Below are 18325 nucleotides of genomic sequence, written 5' to 3'. Positions count from 1 at the left end.
TCCTTCTTCAGTGTAAGTCACAGCAACCAATTCCCAGGCTGCAAAAGATTAGCTTTCTCCTGAAGAAGCTCTTGGTTGCTAAGCAGTAACTGTGTGGGCACTAGACCTCCACAAAATTTTGAGGATCTGCCTCACCAGAATGTCATAATGAAGCTCAAACATCCTACTGAGATGTGATTACAAGCAAAGTTTCCATTATATGGTACTAATTTTACTGCAGAAGCTTAAAATAGGGTTTTTAGAAGGGGTTAGAGAGGAGACTTTTGTTGAGAGCTCAGGCAGATGGATTCAGCATGGCAATCAATGACATGAAATGTAGTTGGAAGATGGTAACTAACCCAGGGCTCAATACTGGGTCCAATATTGTTTGATGCCTTTATTAATGAATTAGAGGAAGAGGCAGAATATACCCTAGAATATACCTCAGAATATGCCCATTAGCAAAGTTGCTAACAACACAAAACTGTAAGGAGAGGCTGATATGCTAGAAGTTGGGCTGCCAAGCGGAGGGACCTTGAAAGGCTGGAGAAGGTGATAAGGTGGAAGGAACATCAAAACTTCTGCAAGGACAATTGCAAATTCCTGCCCCTGGGGAGGAATAAGAGCCAGTATACACTGGTGACGGCAGCAGCTATACGGAGAAGGACCTGGGGTGCTGGTGGTCCACCAGGACCGTCGACCTGCTCTTGGAGTGCCGCTTTTGTGCAGAGCTTTGTGTGGCTGGGGGGCTCTGTGTCCCACACGCAGCTGTCTGTGGCAGTGGGCAGTACTGAGGACTCCTGGCCAGTTCCACTGCATTTCCTGACCACCTTCTTCAGGTACCCAGTGCCAGCTCCAGTCGTGTGGGTTGTTGGGTGGGGGGGTGGGGGTGATCAGAGGAGTGCGGGTCTGGGACTCTGGGCAGCGTCTCTGAGGGGAGCTGAGGGGGCCAGGCAGGGGGGGAGGGCAGCCCTTGGGGCTGGCGGTCCCCGGGGGGCCAGGCAGGGAGGGAGGGCAGCCTTTGGGGCTGGCTGTCCCCAGCGCTGCTTCTGCTGCCACTTCTCAGCCCACTTTGGGAGGCCCTTTACCCCCTGTCCCACCGCTTTCCGGGTCTTTGTCTCCGTTTCCACTGCTAGCACCAGGAAAGCCCTGAACTTCTCTCCCTGCAGGAGATGGTGATGAGTCCTGAGGAGCGCCTGCAGCAGAGCAGCTCTGCCATGACGGCTGGCAGCAGCCAGCTGGAGCGGGCAGGGGGGCAGGAAGCAGCGGCAGACGTCCCGTGCGCCATCTGCATGAGTACCATCAGCGATGCAGCGTACGTGGACGGGTGCCTGCACAGCTTCTGCTTCGGCTGCATCCAGCAGTGGGCCGCCAGGAGAGCGGTGTGCCCCCTCTGCAGGAGGCCTTTCGACCGCCTCCTGCACACGGTGCGGGCGGACGACGACTACCAGGAGTACGTGGTGAGCTCGTCCGCCCGCCCGCCGAGGTCCGTGGCCAGGGCCCAGGTGTACAGGCACCTGCGCTCAAGGCTCGGCACCCGCAGGCCCGGGGTGAGAAGGGGTTTTGTGAGGAGGCTCCGACGGCAGCCGGGTGACGCAGCCCCTTGGCGCTCCGGCGCCCCCGCCCGGCAGGATGCAGGGGACCGCCCGGCAGGCCTGGCAGAGGCACCCGCCGGGCGCTACGACCTGGAGGCTCTGAGGGCGCGGCTGTTCACCTTCGCGGAAAGGCAGTGAAGATCAGAGCACCGATCTTTTGAGTGTTCGGGATTCAGGAGGGAATGGCGCTGTTCTGTAAATCAGGATATATAATGAAAATTATAGACCCATCTTATTCGAGTTAATGGGTAACTTGCAATTATGTGACTCAGAAATGTTGCCCTGTCTTCTGCTGTTCTCCATAGAAGTTCCACACAGCCCTTTTTTTTTTCTGATAATGAAATACCTTTCCTCTCAACTTCAGTTATGAAAACTCGTGTGCTGGCATAAAACTGCCCTAATACTCACTGGGGGCACCAGGGTCATTCCAGGAGTGAGATCAGAGAAAAAAGTGTTTTAAAAAATTTGCCAGTCCTTCTTGTGAAGCCATACTTGTATGATGTACTCCCATACATGCATACTTTGTATAAAGTAGGAGAAAGTGAGGGTGCTTCTCACACTCCTGCAGTCACTGGATTAGACACTTGCAAAACCAGAATTCAGTGTTGTCACTATAGGCTGCCGGAAAAATGAGAGGAAAACATGATACTTGCTATGGCTGCTAGCTTGCTTATTGTAGATGTTGTATGTACTGGTTATAGAAGTTATTCTTGGTGGGTGCAAGGACAATGCAAGCAGAGTATAAACATTTGATATGTAAGAAGTAATCAAATACTGGCTACTTCAGGAAAGAAGGATTGAACAAGCTATTGGGTGACTTACCACAGTGGTGAGCCAACCAAAGAGGCTTTGCTAGTCAAGGAGGCATCATTCAGGGGGGATGGTATATTGTGTACTCTGCTGTACCAGATCTGGCCTGGATTCATGGTACGAGCACACCTCAGGAAATACAGAGTGCTAGTTGAATACAGAAAGTGAAGAACTTCTATATGAAGCAGTTTTTAATTAAAAAAGAAAAAAAAAAAGATTATTTGTCAAAAATGGACTGTGAAAATTTCAGTAATACTTGCAGAACAATAATTGTACTCTTCCAGAATTACATACATGTTGAAAATTGTTGTAAGGTGAGTGCACACTGCAGCTACCATTTTTTGCTGTGGTTAGGGGTTGCTGCTTCGTGGAGAACAGCTTTTTCATGTGCCAGCACATTCTCTACACTTTCTGCCACCTGATTTGAAACTTGCCGTTTGTCATTACTGTCTTTTTGTTCCTTTAACTATAGAAGCCATGGGCTGAGAGGAGTGATGTCTTAGTCCCTCTACGGGACTAAGAAAGTGTAACTACCTCCAGCATCATGGTCCTTTTCAGCAGCTCCCTTGGTGGCAGTTCTGAGGAAGCTGGCCCTGCTGACAGGAACAGCATCTGTCTTTCCTCTTATGGTTAACCTTGTGTCTGTTGGTTTATTCTCTTTTGTCTACAAAGCAGACTGGAAGCCTCAGCTGAAGCTAGTGGTGAATCGAGGACAGCTGTTCCACAGCTCTCAAGTGCGGGGGGTATCCAGGGAACCAGACTACGTCAAGCCATAGTGTGGGAACTGACACTCTGGATTCATTTCAGTGCCACGAGTCTGCGCATAAGCAGTCCACTGGTTTCATATACAGTCTGGTTAATTGCACATTGAAAAGATGAGTTAAACATGCAGTTACGCATCTGCTACAGATTGACAAAAATAAGACCCTGGTCCTAACATCCAGCATATATCTCTTGCTTATTTGGTCCTTTGTGCAGTAAAATTTAGCATTCACACCTTTGTTGGGTGAAGATTCTGTAACATCTCCAAGCTTTTGCTTCCATATGCTAACATCCTGTTGTCTACACATGGGTGGTGCCAGTCATGGGTTTTCTACTTTGTTAGCATTCTCTTAAGTGTTACAGCCACAACACCTTTTTCCGAAACCATTACTTCATAATCTTTAATGGCCTTCATAACTACTGCACTGCAGATAGTAGAGCTGCCTTGCAGTTTCAAAGTGGTATATGACCAGAGCATGTGTGTTACCTTAAAACAGATACTTGCCTATAGAAGTCTTTTAAGCTTGGAAAGTTAAAGCCAATCTGTTTAACTCAAGATCAAAACTATACTAATTAAGGGAAGAGATTCACTAATGTGAAGACCCTAAATTATTTCTACACTTGTTTCAAAACCAACAGTATAAAAGTGATTACAAAGACAGAGCTTTGTATAACTACTTGGGATTTCTTGTACCTTGTTTTGCTGTTAGCAGAGATCTGGCTTTTTTAAAGAAAAAGAATTAGAAGGCAAGCATTTGGTAGAAAAACGAAAAATGCTTCTTTACAGCAGGGTGCAAGTGCATGGTACTCAGTGCAGTAACTGAAGAAGAGAACTTTTTTTGAGGTTTGTTGTTTTTTTTTTTTCTGGTAAAGTGAATGTGACCTACCTGCCTTTGTCCTGTTAACTTAAGCAGAAGAACATCAGGCATAATTAAGGTGCAAAGTCAGCCCTTCCAGCATGAATGTTTCTTGAAGCAGAAATACTCTTTGGGTGGACTCTAACTGTTATGGTCCTTCTGTGGGGATTTCCAGTATCCAGCAGCTGTGGAAGAATAACTAGAAGAAAAGATGGTGGCATTTTCCCATAGTGGATATGCAGGTATTCTGGGAATCCTGCACTTTGAGAAATTGTGTCATTTATTGCTCTTTAACTGCCACATGTGATCAGCCCAACCCATGCAGGCTTCCATGAACTTACTGAATGTGTGCAGAAATAACTGCAGTGCCATGCAGCAAATCTGAGTCTTGCTGCATTGCAATCACAGAACGTAGCATCAGTTTGTGCTGCAGAAGTGTAAATAGAAATATATGGCCCCAAACTAAAAAATGCAATTTTAAACTTGAGCTTTCATAGCTGGGTGACACAAAGAGCTTAAGTCCTGGTTTAACTTTCAAAGTATGCTTCTGTGCTCCAGGAAGTAATGCTTTTTCTGTTCCTGGGCAAGCTATTAATATGTGATTCTGTCTAGGTCTGCTGTGCCTGAACCACAGAAAACTTAACACATTCTCTTTGTTTTGAAAGGAAAGCCCTCACTTGGTATGTTAAATATTGATATAGATTACTTCTCAAGTCATTTAATAGTGATTTATACTGCTAGTGGCACATCTTGAATATAGTGTTTTTATTAATATGCATTTTAGAAAAAAAGCCTTAATGTAAAGATAATGATACTGGTAGCCAGTGTGGGACACCAACAACAGTGGATTCTGTTGGAGCAGGAGCAAACCTCCCACTCTTGTTACAACGTAGTCAGAGTTTATTTGTTACTTTTTTTGTCATCTTACAGCTATAATTTTTTAGCAATTTTCTTTTGTTGTCTTTCTCATTCTACAGTTACAATTTTTTCTGTAATTTTCTTTTGTTTTAAAAGATACCAAAAGCAGACAGACACATATCTAAAAGACAACTACAGAATTAGGTAAAATAATCTCTGTTAATTTTACTGCAAAATGTAGTTCTCTGTGGTGAATATGAAAATAAGAGTTGTGCCTTCTGAGCCAGGCTTATGAAGTGATGTGAGATGATAGATTTTTACAACTTTAGAAGGCTGGGTTATATGAAGTGATGCTCAGATATAGGTCTCCTTTTGCCAGCCCCAGCATTAAAAGCCACACTGGCTTCCAGGTACTGTGCTGTGGAGTGGTCTCTGGTCAGCAAATGCTACTTTCCACTATGGCAGAAAATTGGACAAACTCAAAGCTTTCGAGTTCAGTCTCTCTTCCACAGTGCATGGCTGAAAGTGGAAGAGATGCTATCACTTCCTTGATAGTTGTGTGACTATTTGAGCGTACTGAGTTTTCTGATAGCTACTAAGTCCATCAGCAAAATGACAGTAATGGGACTGTGATTTCACCACAGAATGCGATTTTTCAAATCCAATTTAAACCTCAACACTGCAGAGGTCCTATTTATTATGCTGAAATGAAGATTATTCAGAAAAATCATAATTTCACATTCTTAAATCCATCTTTGCGTATCTATTGAAAATCCTGCAGTGCTAATAGAAATGATATTTCACATGGATATCACATACAATATCACACTACTGTGGCTTTAGCAACAATTTAGTGGTAATGTGCCTTACTGGGTCTATGTCTTAGTGATAACAGGCTTAGTGATAACATGTAATTAGGTTCCACAACAGTGTATGTGTGGGGTTTAATGTACCTATGTCTAAAATAAGGTGTCACTAGACCATTTTCAGTACAAACCATTATATTTCAGTGACATTTCCCTTTTTAAAAGGAGCTAGTGGAAAAGCAAAGTTGTGTCTGCATTCACGTGCACCACACAAGCTGTGGTCTGCAGACACATTGCCAATTTCCTCTGCCTGACATTGTGTGGAAACATTAAATTCTCTCTGGAGCAGAAAGACCTAAGTGAGGTTTGTGGATCAATACTACTGATACTAGCAATATTCCAGTTCAGCACTATTTTGACAGTAGAAATTAATGTTTCTCTTCTTACAGTCAGGCCTATGTTCTTGTCTCAGTGCGCAAGGGTTTATGAGCCTAACTGAAACCTACTGAAATGAAAAGAGATTGTTCCTTTTAATTCAATGTGTTTCTGCTCAGTCCAAATGTTTATTAACAATATTTACAGTGTTAGGCATCAGCTTTTGTACTTTTGTACTTTTGGGGGTGAAAATAAACATTACTGGCTAATTTTTTTACAGTTCTTTGTGTGAGTCTTATATTTCTGTGTAAATCTAAACATGGACTGATGACCAAACTCTGAACAAAATCTTAGTTACTATCAGCCAAGCTAACTAACATGCATTGCTGAAAAATAAGTCACACTGTTTCTGAGGTATTTCTTAATGCTAAATTCATGAAGCATAAGAAAAATACAGTGACTGGGAGTTTTTTGCCTTTCTTTGTAGTATATATGGCTACAAACTATGATGGCCAGAAAAAAAATGAATGAAACAAACTTCAAAATCTCAGTTCATATGAATGCAAAGTCATATGGATCACACTGTACCTTCAAGCCTCTGTAGACAGTTACCTTTAGGAAAGTGGATTTCTGACCTTAGTGCCACTTCATGCACACAAGGCATTTGAAAGATCATAGCAGATGTACCTCTTGGCTTTCCAAGGGCATCAGAGTTTGCACCATGCTTTGTAAGTCCTAGCAGCTTAACGGTGGCTTTCAGGATCCTCTTTGCTCACTAGTATGAATTTTCTCCCTGTACTGAATCTTAACTCTTGTATATTGTTTTCTGTTCAGTGTGCACTCTGTGTCATCTCTCTGAACAGGATATTCTCCCTGGGCATTTCTTCATTGCACATAGCTTAATGCAGGCTAGATTTAGACATTCACATTAATTCTATTTTGGCTCTTCGAATGATATTTTTGATTTAAAATAATTTATCTGGCTTTCACATAAACAGTAAATACAGTTTTTGATGCTGCCCAACATAAAAGCTGACTGTTATACAACAATTATCAAGAAAAAAGACTCAAGCAGCTTTTCAAAATGAATCAAGTATTTCTAAGGATGAGGTACCTCCAATAAAAACATTTTGTCAAGCTCAAATGTTGTAGTAGTACCTGAGTGATAATGCATGACAACAGGCAGAGCTTTCACTTTTCATGTTAAAACCACTAGTTACTAATACACAGTTGCCTTCAGCAAGGCAATTGCTTCTTTCCTTCATTGAAAAAGCCACCTAAATCATTTAATGTCATTTTGCTTACCTTCTCACTGTTCCCTTGGCAATACATCATGTTTGTGCCCATGAAGCAATCCCACACTTGGGTTAGCAGTAACCAAAGGGAGGAGAATGCAGATAAAGTTGCCCCAGTGCTGGGATTTTTCAGGTTTAGTTTAAAACACCACATTAAGCTCTGGAGATAACCAAACCTGAGGTGAGCTCACTGGCTGTGGGAGCCTGAGGAATGCACCCTGCCAGCACCACTGACCTGCCTCTTAGTTTACCACCATCTGCTCTGTGTGAGCTTCCAGCCTGAGTGAGCTTTCTGCCTCCTCCTCAGCCTTCATGATAATGCTACCCCCAATACCCTTTCTGTCTTCCTTTCCAAGTTAATCCTGGATATTTTTCTCACCATCCTCCACACCTCTACAAAACACTCACTTGAGCCAACAGGGCAGTACCCTGCTTTTTCATTCCACTCTCTCCCTGGCAAGGACTCAGAACTGGCACTCTTTAATTGAAATGCCAAAAAGAACTCTGGCTTAAAATAAATGGTCACAGGATCTTGTTTATCTTGTCTGAACCATTTCACCTGAGCCTGATACGACAGCGTGGAGCGTGACTTCTTTAGGACATGAAGCATATAGCAGGCTGAAGCAGCAAGCACATGCCTTGGTGTTGTTAAATCATAAATTAAACAGCAGCAGCAGGCACCTCTTCTCAGCATAAAAAGCAGAAGCTTCCCTGTAGCTCATTTAAATCCTCTCGTTATAGGCAAACTGTCTCGATTAGGATCCTGAAATCTGCTTTACTTCGGGGAGTACAGCTCTTCAGCTGAGCTCAGAAATGAGTCTGGCAGCGCAGTTCCCCTGTGGCAGTAATCTCCAGAGCAGGGAGAGCATTGCCTGCCCGCCTTAAGATTAATTTCCCCCCATTTCACTGGAGCTCTTCGGCACCACTGGCATTTGTGCATTCAGCCCTGGGGGCAGGCAAGAAAGCTGCTGTACCACCACCGTGTGAAGTACTTAGAAAAATGGTTTGAAAAAGCCAAGGGGTAAAATCAGCATCCTATTCCTCTGTGAAGTCAACCATTTTCAGCCTGCCTGTTTTGACAGCCCTGAAACACTGCGCCTTGCTGCTGTGATTGATGCTAGTGGTAGTGTAGATAAGAAGAGAGACGCAGGGAAATGTCCACAAGCCTGACATTAGGAGCATCAAATCTGTGAGTGCAAAGGTAAAAACCAGTGATGAAAAAAGAGTGATCCACACAAGTCGCTGGTAATTTGTCTGTTCTCTAAGGTCCCAGGTGGCAACACCATCAAAACCACTTACCCAACAAATTGAGGTTGAAAAACATAGAGGAAGACTTTTACCACTACTCTTAAGTTTCCTCATACATGTGTTTCCTGAGTAGGTATTCACAGGCACAGATACTTGCTGACACAGTTAGGTTACTGTCTGTTAGTCTGCTGTGTGCAGGTAGGTGTTGTAAACTCACGCTTTGTATGACTGACATGAAGACCAGGCTGGGACATACCATTTTATAAACGTGGAGGTTTCTAAGTTTCCAAGTTTTCTTAACTTGTGCATTTAAAGAACTGGCAAACAATAACATAAAATATATTAACCAGCAGAATGTTTCAGTTGTTGAAATCTTTGCACAGTTTTCAAACATCACCTTTGACTGTCCTGGCAAATGACGAAATGATGAGTTTCATATATATTGCAGTGAGAAATGCATTTATTTCATATGCAGGCTCATCATACGCTTTAAAAAGACAGCTAGCAGTATCATTATTTTCACAGGGAAAGTACATTTCCCCTGCTTCATGTTTATATCTAACAACACTTGTTTATCCCCTTAAAAGTACTGCTGTGTATAGCACTAGGTGCTTCTCCATCTGAAGGACATGATTTTCTCACCAGGCTCAGGGTGATTATGTGGCCGAGCACTAACTACAATAACTGATGATGTTGGGGAGAGCTCTGTGTGTAGCATTCATCAATGAAGATTGAACATCCTGCCCTGGCACCCTTCTTCCCCTCCCTGTCCCCTGACACTGTAATTGCCAGCTTTCCTGAGAGTGTGAAGGAGGGGATTAGCTGTGCTTCACGAACTCCGGCAGCTCCATGCCTGTGCACAGGGTAAGCGCCCCAGACTTCTCTAGGGCAAAGGCTGGGTGAGCAGCATCAGTGAATTTGTGCCTGATGGTGAACATCACGAGTCCTCTCTCTACATTGAAGAATAACAGTCTGCTGTCACTGTAATCCAACAGGATGCCAATCCTGGCTGGGTGTTCTGTCACACGAACATCGCTCATCACACCACTGTGAAGGAATCTATAAAGAAAGCTGTGGGAAAATGGAAACCAGAATACAGTGAGCGTCTTCATGGCAATTTACCAGAAATAACCTAAAGCTTAATTCCCACCTATTAACAGGTGGCTACATAAAGCAGCCTACCACATGGCAACAGCATTTTGCTCAGTATGTGAGCAAAAAGAACGCGGCATTGCTTCAGAGCCCTGCCTGCCATTTCACTGGGCACCTTTGGACTCTTAGGGTAAAAGCAGACTTGCTGTAATCATATTCATTTATATCTTTCTTATTACATATCTTTGTGGGGATTTGAACATGAACTCCGCTTTGGCAAAACCTTTTGTATCTCAGATGTTTCATTTAGCTAGTTATGTTCATGCATCTATATGATTTCACCCTCAAAAGAACCACTTATTTTGAATCAAGAGCATCTTTACACAATTAACAGGGTTATGTCTCACAAACCTCCGAGCAGGCAGTGGCCCAATGAAGACTACCTACACCACGGCAGTGGTCCTGCAGTCCTGCCACAGTGACTGCTGAGTGCCTATCACTGTGCAGAACAAGGCAAGAGAAGGCATTCCCTGTGGAGGCTTGACATCTCCTGAAGATGGAAATAGATTCTAAAAGACTGCATTTATGGGATAAATACACTTCCTAGGATTTTGTGAAGCAGTTCAGGATATCAACCTGGAATGACAAAGCAGTGGCAAATTTTTTTAAATTTTATTCACTGAATGGGTGAGAGGTGGTAAAGTGGTCTTTATTAATCTGGTCTAATTAATTTGAGATTAATTTTATTTTTTAAGTTACTTCATAAGATTTTATTTTAATTAAGAGGAGGTATAAGGTTCCTTTCTAGTATCATAGAAATATAGAATAGTTAGGCTTGGAAAGGACCTTAAGATCACTAAGTTCCCCTCTCCCATGAGGAGGGACATCACACACTAAACCCAATGTCACCCAAATATCCTTTTCTTATTACCCAAATTTGCAGAAAGAAAACAGAACAATCCTTTCTGCTCATGATTCTTGAAGCTGGCCAGCTTTATTTATGTGAACAAGTAACTTCCCAAGCAGCTAGACTGACTTAGCTTTACCTGGTTGGTGTAGGACAGCACCGCATGCACCAAGAAATATCACTCATCCCCAGGATGCTGCTCTGCGATATTGCCTTGTAACAAATCCCAATCCTGTACCTTCTGCAGCCAGAGACAATGATTTCCCAGTAATGACGTCCCTGAGCAGGCAGCAGCTCACCCAGGACTGAAGGAAACCTGTTTGTGGAAGGGGCATACAGTAAAGTGAGTGTGCTGGTGGACCAGCCATATTGGTTTGATATCTCTTTCAGTCACATCATGCAGCATCATCTAGAATTACTAGCGGATTTCATTGTGTTCTTCTGACTGCAGGGGTTTATGAAAGACTTGAATGTTGCCACTGAGAGCAATTTCACCTTTGTGCTGAGATGGACTCATCTTAAGGAGTAAAACCATACAAATTAACCCAAAAATATATGAAACCAGGACTTGGCTTCATATAACTCAGGGTAAACCCTGACAAGCTAGCAAAAGGTGGAAAAGATGACTTTGGAGGCAAAAAATGGATGCCAAATTTAGAAAGCTTGTTCAAACTACAAAGTATGGTTATTTTAAGTAGACACAGTGACAAACATCTTGTGTGTGTTCAGCTGCAGCAGTAAAAATAGTTCATAAGCCAGTAATAGCTCATTACCTTTTAAGAAGCCATATCAGCATTGCACAATTTACACAAGGGAACCTGTGCTTGTGATGGGACTGATATCAATATGTTAAGAAAAAAAAAAATTAAAAAAATCCTGTCTGCAATGGATGGAGTTAGCATGGTACAACTCTTCTAAGCATATCCCAGGAGTATTTCCGAGTTCTAGAAAGCCACAAATGCTTTGGAGAACATTACCAATAATGTCCTCACTAAAGGAGCAAAGTATGGAAGATGGATTACTTTCAGCCACAATATATTAAAAAATAAGCCCACAAATTTGGCCTTCTTGAGGCAGCAACAAACTGCTTTGAGGCTGAAGTGCTTTGAAGGATTAAGCAGTCACCACAGACTGAGGCAAACCCAGAAGTCCCAGGATGTACCACTGCCTTTGACTTTCTGGCAATACTGAACTCTTCCTACCATCTACCTCAATGCTACTGCTGGCTTTATCAAGATATTGCAGTGCTTGAAATGGGGGTCAATCACATAAAGTCCAGGGGCTGCATGACTGAAACAATTCAATTTTATAAAATAGTGTTATATGAAAGCAATCTAAGGCAAAAATAAGAGTGAGGCACCCATCCTGAACCCACAGGGTGATCCTGCTCATCATGCTGCTACTCACCCAGTGAATTTGGCTTTTTCAGGAAGGCGGATCACTGTTGGATTAGAGGAGATTTGCAAAGCCGGATGGGCTGTGTTACTCAGCAGGTGAAATCGAGTTCCTGGAATCATTAGTGACAAAGAAACACCAGTTCTAAGAGGCTGGCCACGTTAATATGAGATGATTCATAAAATGAACAGTTATTGCCATCTTAGTAGGACAGAGTTGTGCCTGCTGGCAGGTAGGAGTGACAGAAAATTTGGTGCAAATGCAAGGTCTTCCAGGTTGTGCCTGATTGAGATGGCAGTCCAGTATTCAGAAATGTAGCTAGGTGATAAAGTAGTTTTTCAGTATTTGAGAAGTCTGAAAAACAATCAATTGCTTTTTCAAAATTGCAAATTTGAGTTTTGAGACTGGTTTGGAGGAACTATACATGATTTAACACTATTTATCTGGAAACCTTGAAGTTTAAATAATAAATTAAACTTTAAAACTGCTCTGCATGCTTCCTCATCCCTGAAACCTAACATCCATAAGGTTTTAATTGTGAGGGTTTTTCTTAAGGTCATGGCATCTTTTATCAGAATGAACTCTGCCAAACTCAAGCAAACTGAGACCCCTGAAGAATATTTAATAATTTCATATTTCTGACAGAATTCAATATTTTTGCTAACCGTGGTCACATCAGTTTTACTTTTACATAAATATACAAAAATTTAACTGAAGTAGTACCTAACTGTGCTAATTTTAAGCAGATGAAGTACAGTTGCTTTTATCTTAACATGCTCACTCCCATATTAAAAAGTCCAGGTATGGCTTCTGGAGGAAAATTCCATCTTTGGGTGCTTTGCCCCTCCATCCCATTGGTTTTGTATCCTATCAGCAAACAGTTATCTACCTTTAGTTGAGATGAGAGCTGCTTCACTTTGTTCACTTGTCCCAAATGTGTTGACAGCTCTCAAGTAGAAGAAATAGTTCACATTGGGCTCCAGGGATACTTTCAGTTCAGGCCTCTTTATTCCAGCAAAAGATCTGCAAATTTTGAAAATTTTCATACATGAAAATTTATCATATAGCCAAACCAGGAAAGACTAATTTGTGCAAAGAGCTAGGACACCTAATGGTATTGTTGACTACTGAAACAACAGGCACCACAGCAAAACTCCAAATCAGAAAAGCAAACACTTTTTTCACAAACAACTGGGTTATGCAGGAGCTTTGGCTTTTACTTGGGGGATCCTCCTTACTTTGCCTGATAAATTTTCAGGCCTTTGTTCCTGCACCACATTCTCACTCAGTGCAGTTATTTTGTGTAATGTTCACTTTATGTTCATTTTGCAGTGTAAATCATCACATAAAATGCAAGCAGCACAGAACCAAATTCTCATCTGCCTCCTGTGAAAAGTCTGCTTTACAAAATGAACAAACTTCTGAAGAAAGAAAAGCCCTTTTAATTAATTCAGTTGCATGATAGTGAATGTACGTGCTGTGTTTGCACTGTCTGGGCAAATGATCCAGATCCAAAACAATGGATACCCTTATCTGAAACCACACAGAAACCTTGCACTTGTTATGGACTCTCTGCTCACAAATTGTTCATCAACAAAGCCTCATCTCTGTCTCCCTTACAATACCATGCACTCTAACAGGCTGGTTTTGTAAGAGGCATCAGCAGGGGAACTGCCTCTGCACAGTGCCCTCCTTTGACTAAGTCTCCCCTTTGTGGTGCCTCAAAAGCTCCAGCCTCGCATCCTCAGCGCTGATGTCTTGACACGCTGCAGGAAAGCAAGAGTCAGCACCCACTCAAGTCTGCTTCACATGCGCTTTGAAGTGCCAGTGAAAGTACTTTGGATGACTAGAAAGATGCCAATTTTATTTTCTATATTGTCAGGAGTATGAAAGATTGGCTTAAAAAGTTCTCATGCACTGGATCCTGACAGTATATACCCTCTGCATTGTATGCCTGCAGGTAAAGACTATTTACCTATATAAAGTAGATAATTTCCTCTCAGAAATGCTTATAGGAATCTTCAAAGCAAGTGTTTAAATTCATGAGCTGAAGTTCTTTGGAGAACATGCAAGGCACTTTTCACCTCAGGTTTTACAGTGGAGCCCAGGATGGCCACCCTCCTGCAGATAATGTCTCTATTAAAAACTAGATTAAACAAATTACCTTTTCCAGCACTAATTACTGTGACCCCAGAGAATGTAAGGCAGGCAAGTCAGCAGTCAGATCATATCCCTGCTATTCATTTGCAGTGACTGTTTTTCTGCATGTGTCCCACCAGAGAGCAGTACAATCTGAAGAATAATCAGTGCTCATCCATCAGGACTTTTCACATGCCTGCCTCTGCTGCATTTCTCACATAAAAGCAAAATCCCACAGCCCTACACACACCAAATTCCTGCTAACACTACATAGACCTCTATGACTAAGAGGATGGCATTGTGGGGAAAGACTGGTGCATCATCCTTATTAGTCTGTAACAGGTATTCTTGTACTAACATCTGAGATTAAAATGACTGAAAGCATTGAGAAAAAGCACTGGGTTCTCCTGTGATCTGTCTTTTTCAATCTGAAAGAATTTTGGAGAGTCTGGGGCTCTTGTGCCATCAGCGTGGAGCCATGCCACCTCTGGGGAACGTGCTACATCAGTGCTGGGACTGCTGTGGTAAAAACAAGTGGTTTAGCTAAACACAGTAGCAATTGAAGGGTTTGCTTCACCTCCAAGACCAATGCAAGTCCTGACCGTGAAAGAACTTCAGCAAGGCACTGGGAGTTTGGCAGGCTGGTCAGTTCTTAGTGAAAGGTTCAGGGAAGAGGTGGAACCTGAGGAGCTGCCTGATGAGAACCTTTAGACTTGAAAGAGCAAAAAGGCTTGTCTGACTACAGGAAACAAGAGAAAAAAGAAAGATGAGTCACAAAGAAAAATACAAGATAGGAACTGAGCAAGAAGGCCTATGTAACAGAAGTGAGAGAAAGGAAAACCGGGATGGAAGTAGAGGAAGGAGAAAACTGGGCACCTAGGCTTTGAAGAAATTTGTCTAGGCTTTGTAGACATCTCTCACCCAATCTGCTCCTTAAAGCACCATCCTGACATCTTTGATGTGAATCTAATGCACAGACCACCAGAAAGAAGTTTTTTTGAGCAAACAGTTACAGGTGAGATGAAGGGAGGATACACTAAGCTATTTGTCAGAAACTGTTTGTGGGAACATGTAGATCAACAGGTCTTCAGCAGAGTGATGCCATCCATATGGCTCTCTCTTCTGGAAAATGCTGTGTAGGTCAGTGTCCTTCCAAAGAAATTAGATCTTCTTTTTCACTATGTGCTTTCTAACTGATTATTAACTAGTAAAACAAAAAAATCTTTTATAAATCCAAGTAGACAGATACATCCTGGTGTGATGAGTAGAACTTGGGTGTTCATATTCTGCCGTCTGGATCCCAGAGCCTGGGTATTAGAGACGATTTTGGGTCCAGCCAATTGCAGAATAGGGTCAGCTATCAAAGTTCAGACTTGGGTCTCTTTCAAGTCTGAAATTCTCCACATCAGAATTTGGTTTCATATTTAAATCTGAGAGCAATAGCATGCCTCTTTTCACTTGGAATAGTGAAACAGAAAAGTCTGGACATTAAGCAGACCTGGTCAGTAAAACAATGATCAGATTTTTCAAATAGCATTCTCTCCTTGGTAATCTATTTTAGCGAGCTCTAAGCTGCCTAAGAATAAGAGACTATCAATTTTAGCTATGATTAAGGCTTAAAAAACAGTCCTGCTGCTGCCAACTAATGAAACAGAATATGCCAACAAGAAGAAATTTCATCTGCTATACTCTGAGCCACATCCAAGCTTGCAAGAGTCTGTGTGTGAAGAAGAAACAGGTCTTGTTATCTGTACCCTCTTTTTCTGTTTTGAGGATGGGGAGAAGGGTGAAAGTGAATACTGAGGGCTCTTCAGCAGTCATTTTGGCTTGTCATGGTTCAGGCTGACCCTGCAATCAGTGTTAAAAAACAAGGATGAGGAGAAAGTATGATTAGTGCTTAGCTTACAGCAAACAGGTCATGCGTAGGAGAAGGGAAGGGAAAACGCATCCTGAATGAGGTAGGGTAAGCCTGTTTCATTTCCGAGTTCTTGTAACAAGCTTTGCATTTAGACCTTACTTAAGCTCACCTTAAGTATTGAACTGTGTAATTTTGGTCATGAAAGAAAGAAATCCACCTACAATGTTTCTAATATCAGCTATTTTCTACTTTATATACATCTGCCCACTTCATAGATGATTGGAAATGCAATGATGTTATTATCAAAGTATGAGGCATCATGGTCTTCAGCCTAAATATCCCCACAATTACTTGGCATCATGATACAAAATTTAGTGCAGTTTGCACTGTCCCCACAATTTCTTGGTATCATGATACAAAATTCAGTGCACAGAAATTAAAAAACATTTGAAGTTAAACATTTTAAGTATGTCTTATTAATGTCTCTCTTTCTAAGAATAATCTAAGTCTCAAGATGAGGTCTCCAAATTTCAGGTATGTGCTATTCAAAGCAGAACAGAAAGAAGTTAAATGTTTGTTCACCTTTAAATTGCAAAGGAATATTATAATAGCAGTTGTTTGTTAAAATTATGATTTCCCTGGTTTTAGGGAAATCTGATGCTGTGTTTTGATGCATGTTTCTCTCATCAGCACCCTCATATATTTCAAGGAAACAATGTCTAGAGGATATTTTTTAATATTGCATGAACTCAGAAAATGATACACCTCACAGTGATTCAGAACGCCCTCTGTGCTGTAATTGTCATTTCCACCCCCAAGATCCCACTGAAACAGCACCTCCAGACCTGTGCTGCTACCATCAATGTGGAGTTAGAGCTGAAAGTATTTAAACTTCTCAAGATACATGTAGAAGCACACAGAAGAGGTGCACCATGAGCTGAAAAGAAGGCGTTGAAGCCAAAAATAAAGAACAAGTAGCTCTCAGTTGACTCCCAGCTGTGCCACATTCTTCCACTCTCCTCCCTTGCTCCAGCTCTGGCTGTTTCGGTTTAGATCACCGAAGAACCACCTACAATGGTCCTCACTGCTATCTGAGACAGTAAACCCAGCACAGGGCCTGAGAGAGGGGAGGAGCAGAAGGGGGAAGAAGATTCCCTATTTTCCATACCTCGTTTCCTGAGCTGGGAGGACAGTCATGTGCACACACAACAGGAAGGAGGCTGGCTCTCTTTTTACCAGCCTTGGACCTGGTGTGTATGTAGACAGAAAATTCCAATTGCGAGAAGTGCCATTCTCTCACTGGCAGAGAGGATGACAGTCACTTCCACTTTTATGAACTTACCACATGCTATACTAATTTCTGCCTAATCCCTGGACTACATTTGTCACAGTTTTCCATCTTCCACCCACAGCTCCATTGACTTCTCAACACAAAGAGGCTGAACAGCGAGAAAACAGCAGAGCTCTGGAAATGGAAAGAAACATTTCAAAGCCTCATAAAGATTGTGGAAAAAGAATCAACCTAGGAAGGAGATTTAAAACTACAGAAGAAGGCCAGGGACTCGTTATTGCAGAAGATTTAAGATAATTTTCTGTGAAACCATGTCCTTCAGGTGACAAGCTGACAAGGAGAGAGAGAACCCAGTAAGGAAAAAATGGTGTTTTGAAAGAAACTTTTGATGATGGTTTATTTCCATGTGTGCGTCAAACTCTCTTCTTGGGTACTGGGGGCTACTCCAGGACGGCTCCAGAGACCTCCTTGGAGATATTCAAAAGCTGCCTGGGCAATTGGCTCTAGGTGGCCCTGCTTGAGTAAGGTGCTGGACCAGATGACTCCAAAGCTCCCTTCCAACTCAACCATCCTGTGATTCTGTGACATGCTGAAGCCCAGATGAGGGGCTTCACACTCCTCTGCTGTTCAATGGGGGCATTTCTCCCTATTGGCTCCCTTGGCAGTCCCCTTTGCCTTGGGTGAATTCCCAGAAGGATACCTGTGAAAGCAGCTTTGCAGCGTGGAACCATGCCGCTTTCTCCGGGACTACCCTTGGATGTTCTTTTCTAACATCTGCTTTTATGCTGTGCCCCCGCTGCAGCTGTATGAAGTTTCCAGGGTTGCTGAGAAATATGTCTGAACTCCCATCCAAGGATGGGGAAATAGCTCAGCTACAGGGCTGCCACAGGCATGTGAGGCACAGGCTGCCTGTTGAAGGGCTCCATGTTTGGCTGGTCCCCAAGATGCATGTTGCTCAGGAAACCTGCGAAGGACAAACTTGAAGCCTTGAAGGAAAGCAAGCAGAAGAAATTACAGCATTTCCAGGCCCTGGAAAATGCTAGGTGTGCATAAAGATA

The 18325-nt window shown here is 42.5% G+C and overlaps 2 protein-coding genes across 2 annotated transcripts in view; one reads left to right on the top strand and one right to left on the bottom strand.

The window, feature by feature from the left end:
* Window positions 1-1084: 1084 nt before the first annotated feature.
* Window positions 1085-1712, top strand: LOC130597197 (E3 ubiquitin-protein ligase Topors-like). Its single transcript, XM_057405514.1, has one exon. The coding sequence runs from the start codon at window positions 1152-1154 to the stop codon at window positions 1710-1712; it is 561 nt and encodes a 186-aa protein (XP_057261497.1). The 5' UTR covers window positions 1085-1151.
* Window positions 1713-9025: 7313 nt separating this feature from the next.
* The window catches only part of CMYA5 (cardiomyopathy associated 5), a 46681-nt gene continuing 37381 nt past the window's right edge, over window positions 9026-18325 (bottom strand). Inside the window, exons 10-13 of the mRNA XM_057405458.1 lie at window positions 12869-13002; window positions 11992-12091; window positions 10724-10900; window positions 9026-9656 (exon numbers count right to left, since the gene is read on the bottom strand). Coding sequence (XP_057261441.1) covers window positions 9404-9656; window positions 10724-10900; window positions 11992-12091; window positions 12869-13002 — 664 coding nt within the window. The 3' untranslated portion in view covers window positions 9026-9403. The remainder of the gene's footprint in view (window positions 9657-10723; window positions 10901-11991; window positions 12092-12868; window positions 13003-18325) is intronic.

The sequence above is a fragment of the Pezoporus wallicus genome, unplaced genomic scaffold (genome assembly GCF_028554395.1).
Source record: "Pezoporus wallicus isolate ANWC-B61680 ecotype Strahan unplaced genomic scaffold, APGP_CSIRO_Pwel_v1 scaffold_2696, whole genome shotgun sequence".
Lineage (NCBI taxonomy): Eukaryota > Metazoa > Chordata > Aves > Psittaciformes > Psittacidae > Pezoporus > Pezoporus wallicus.
Note: the sequence above shows the minus strand (reverse complement) of the source record. Positions and strands in the feature narration are given on the sequence as shown.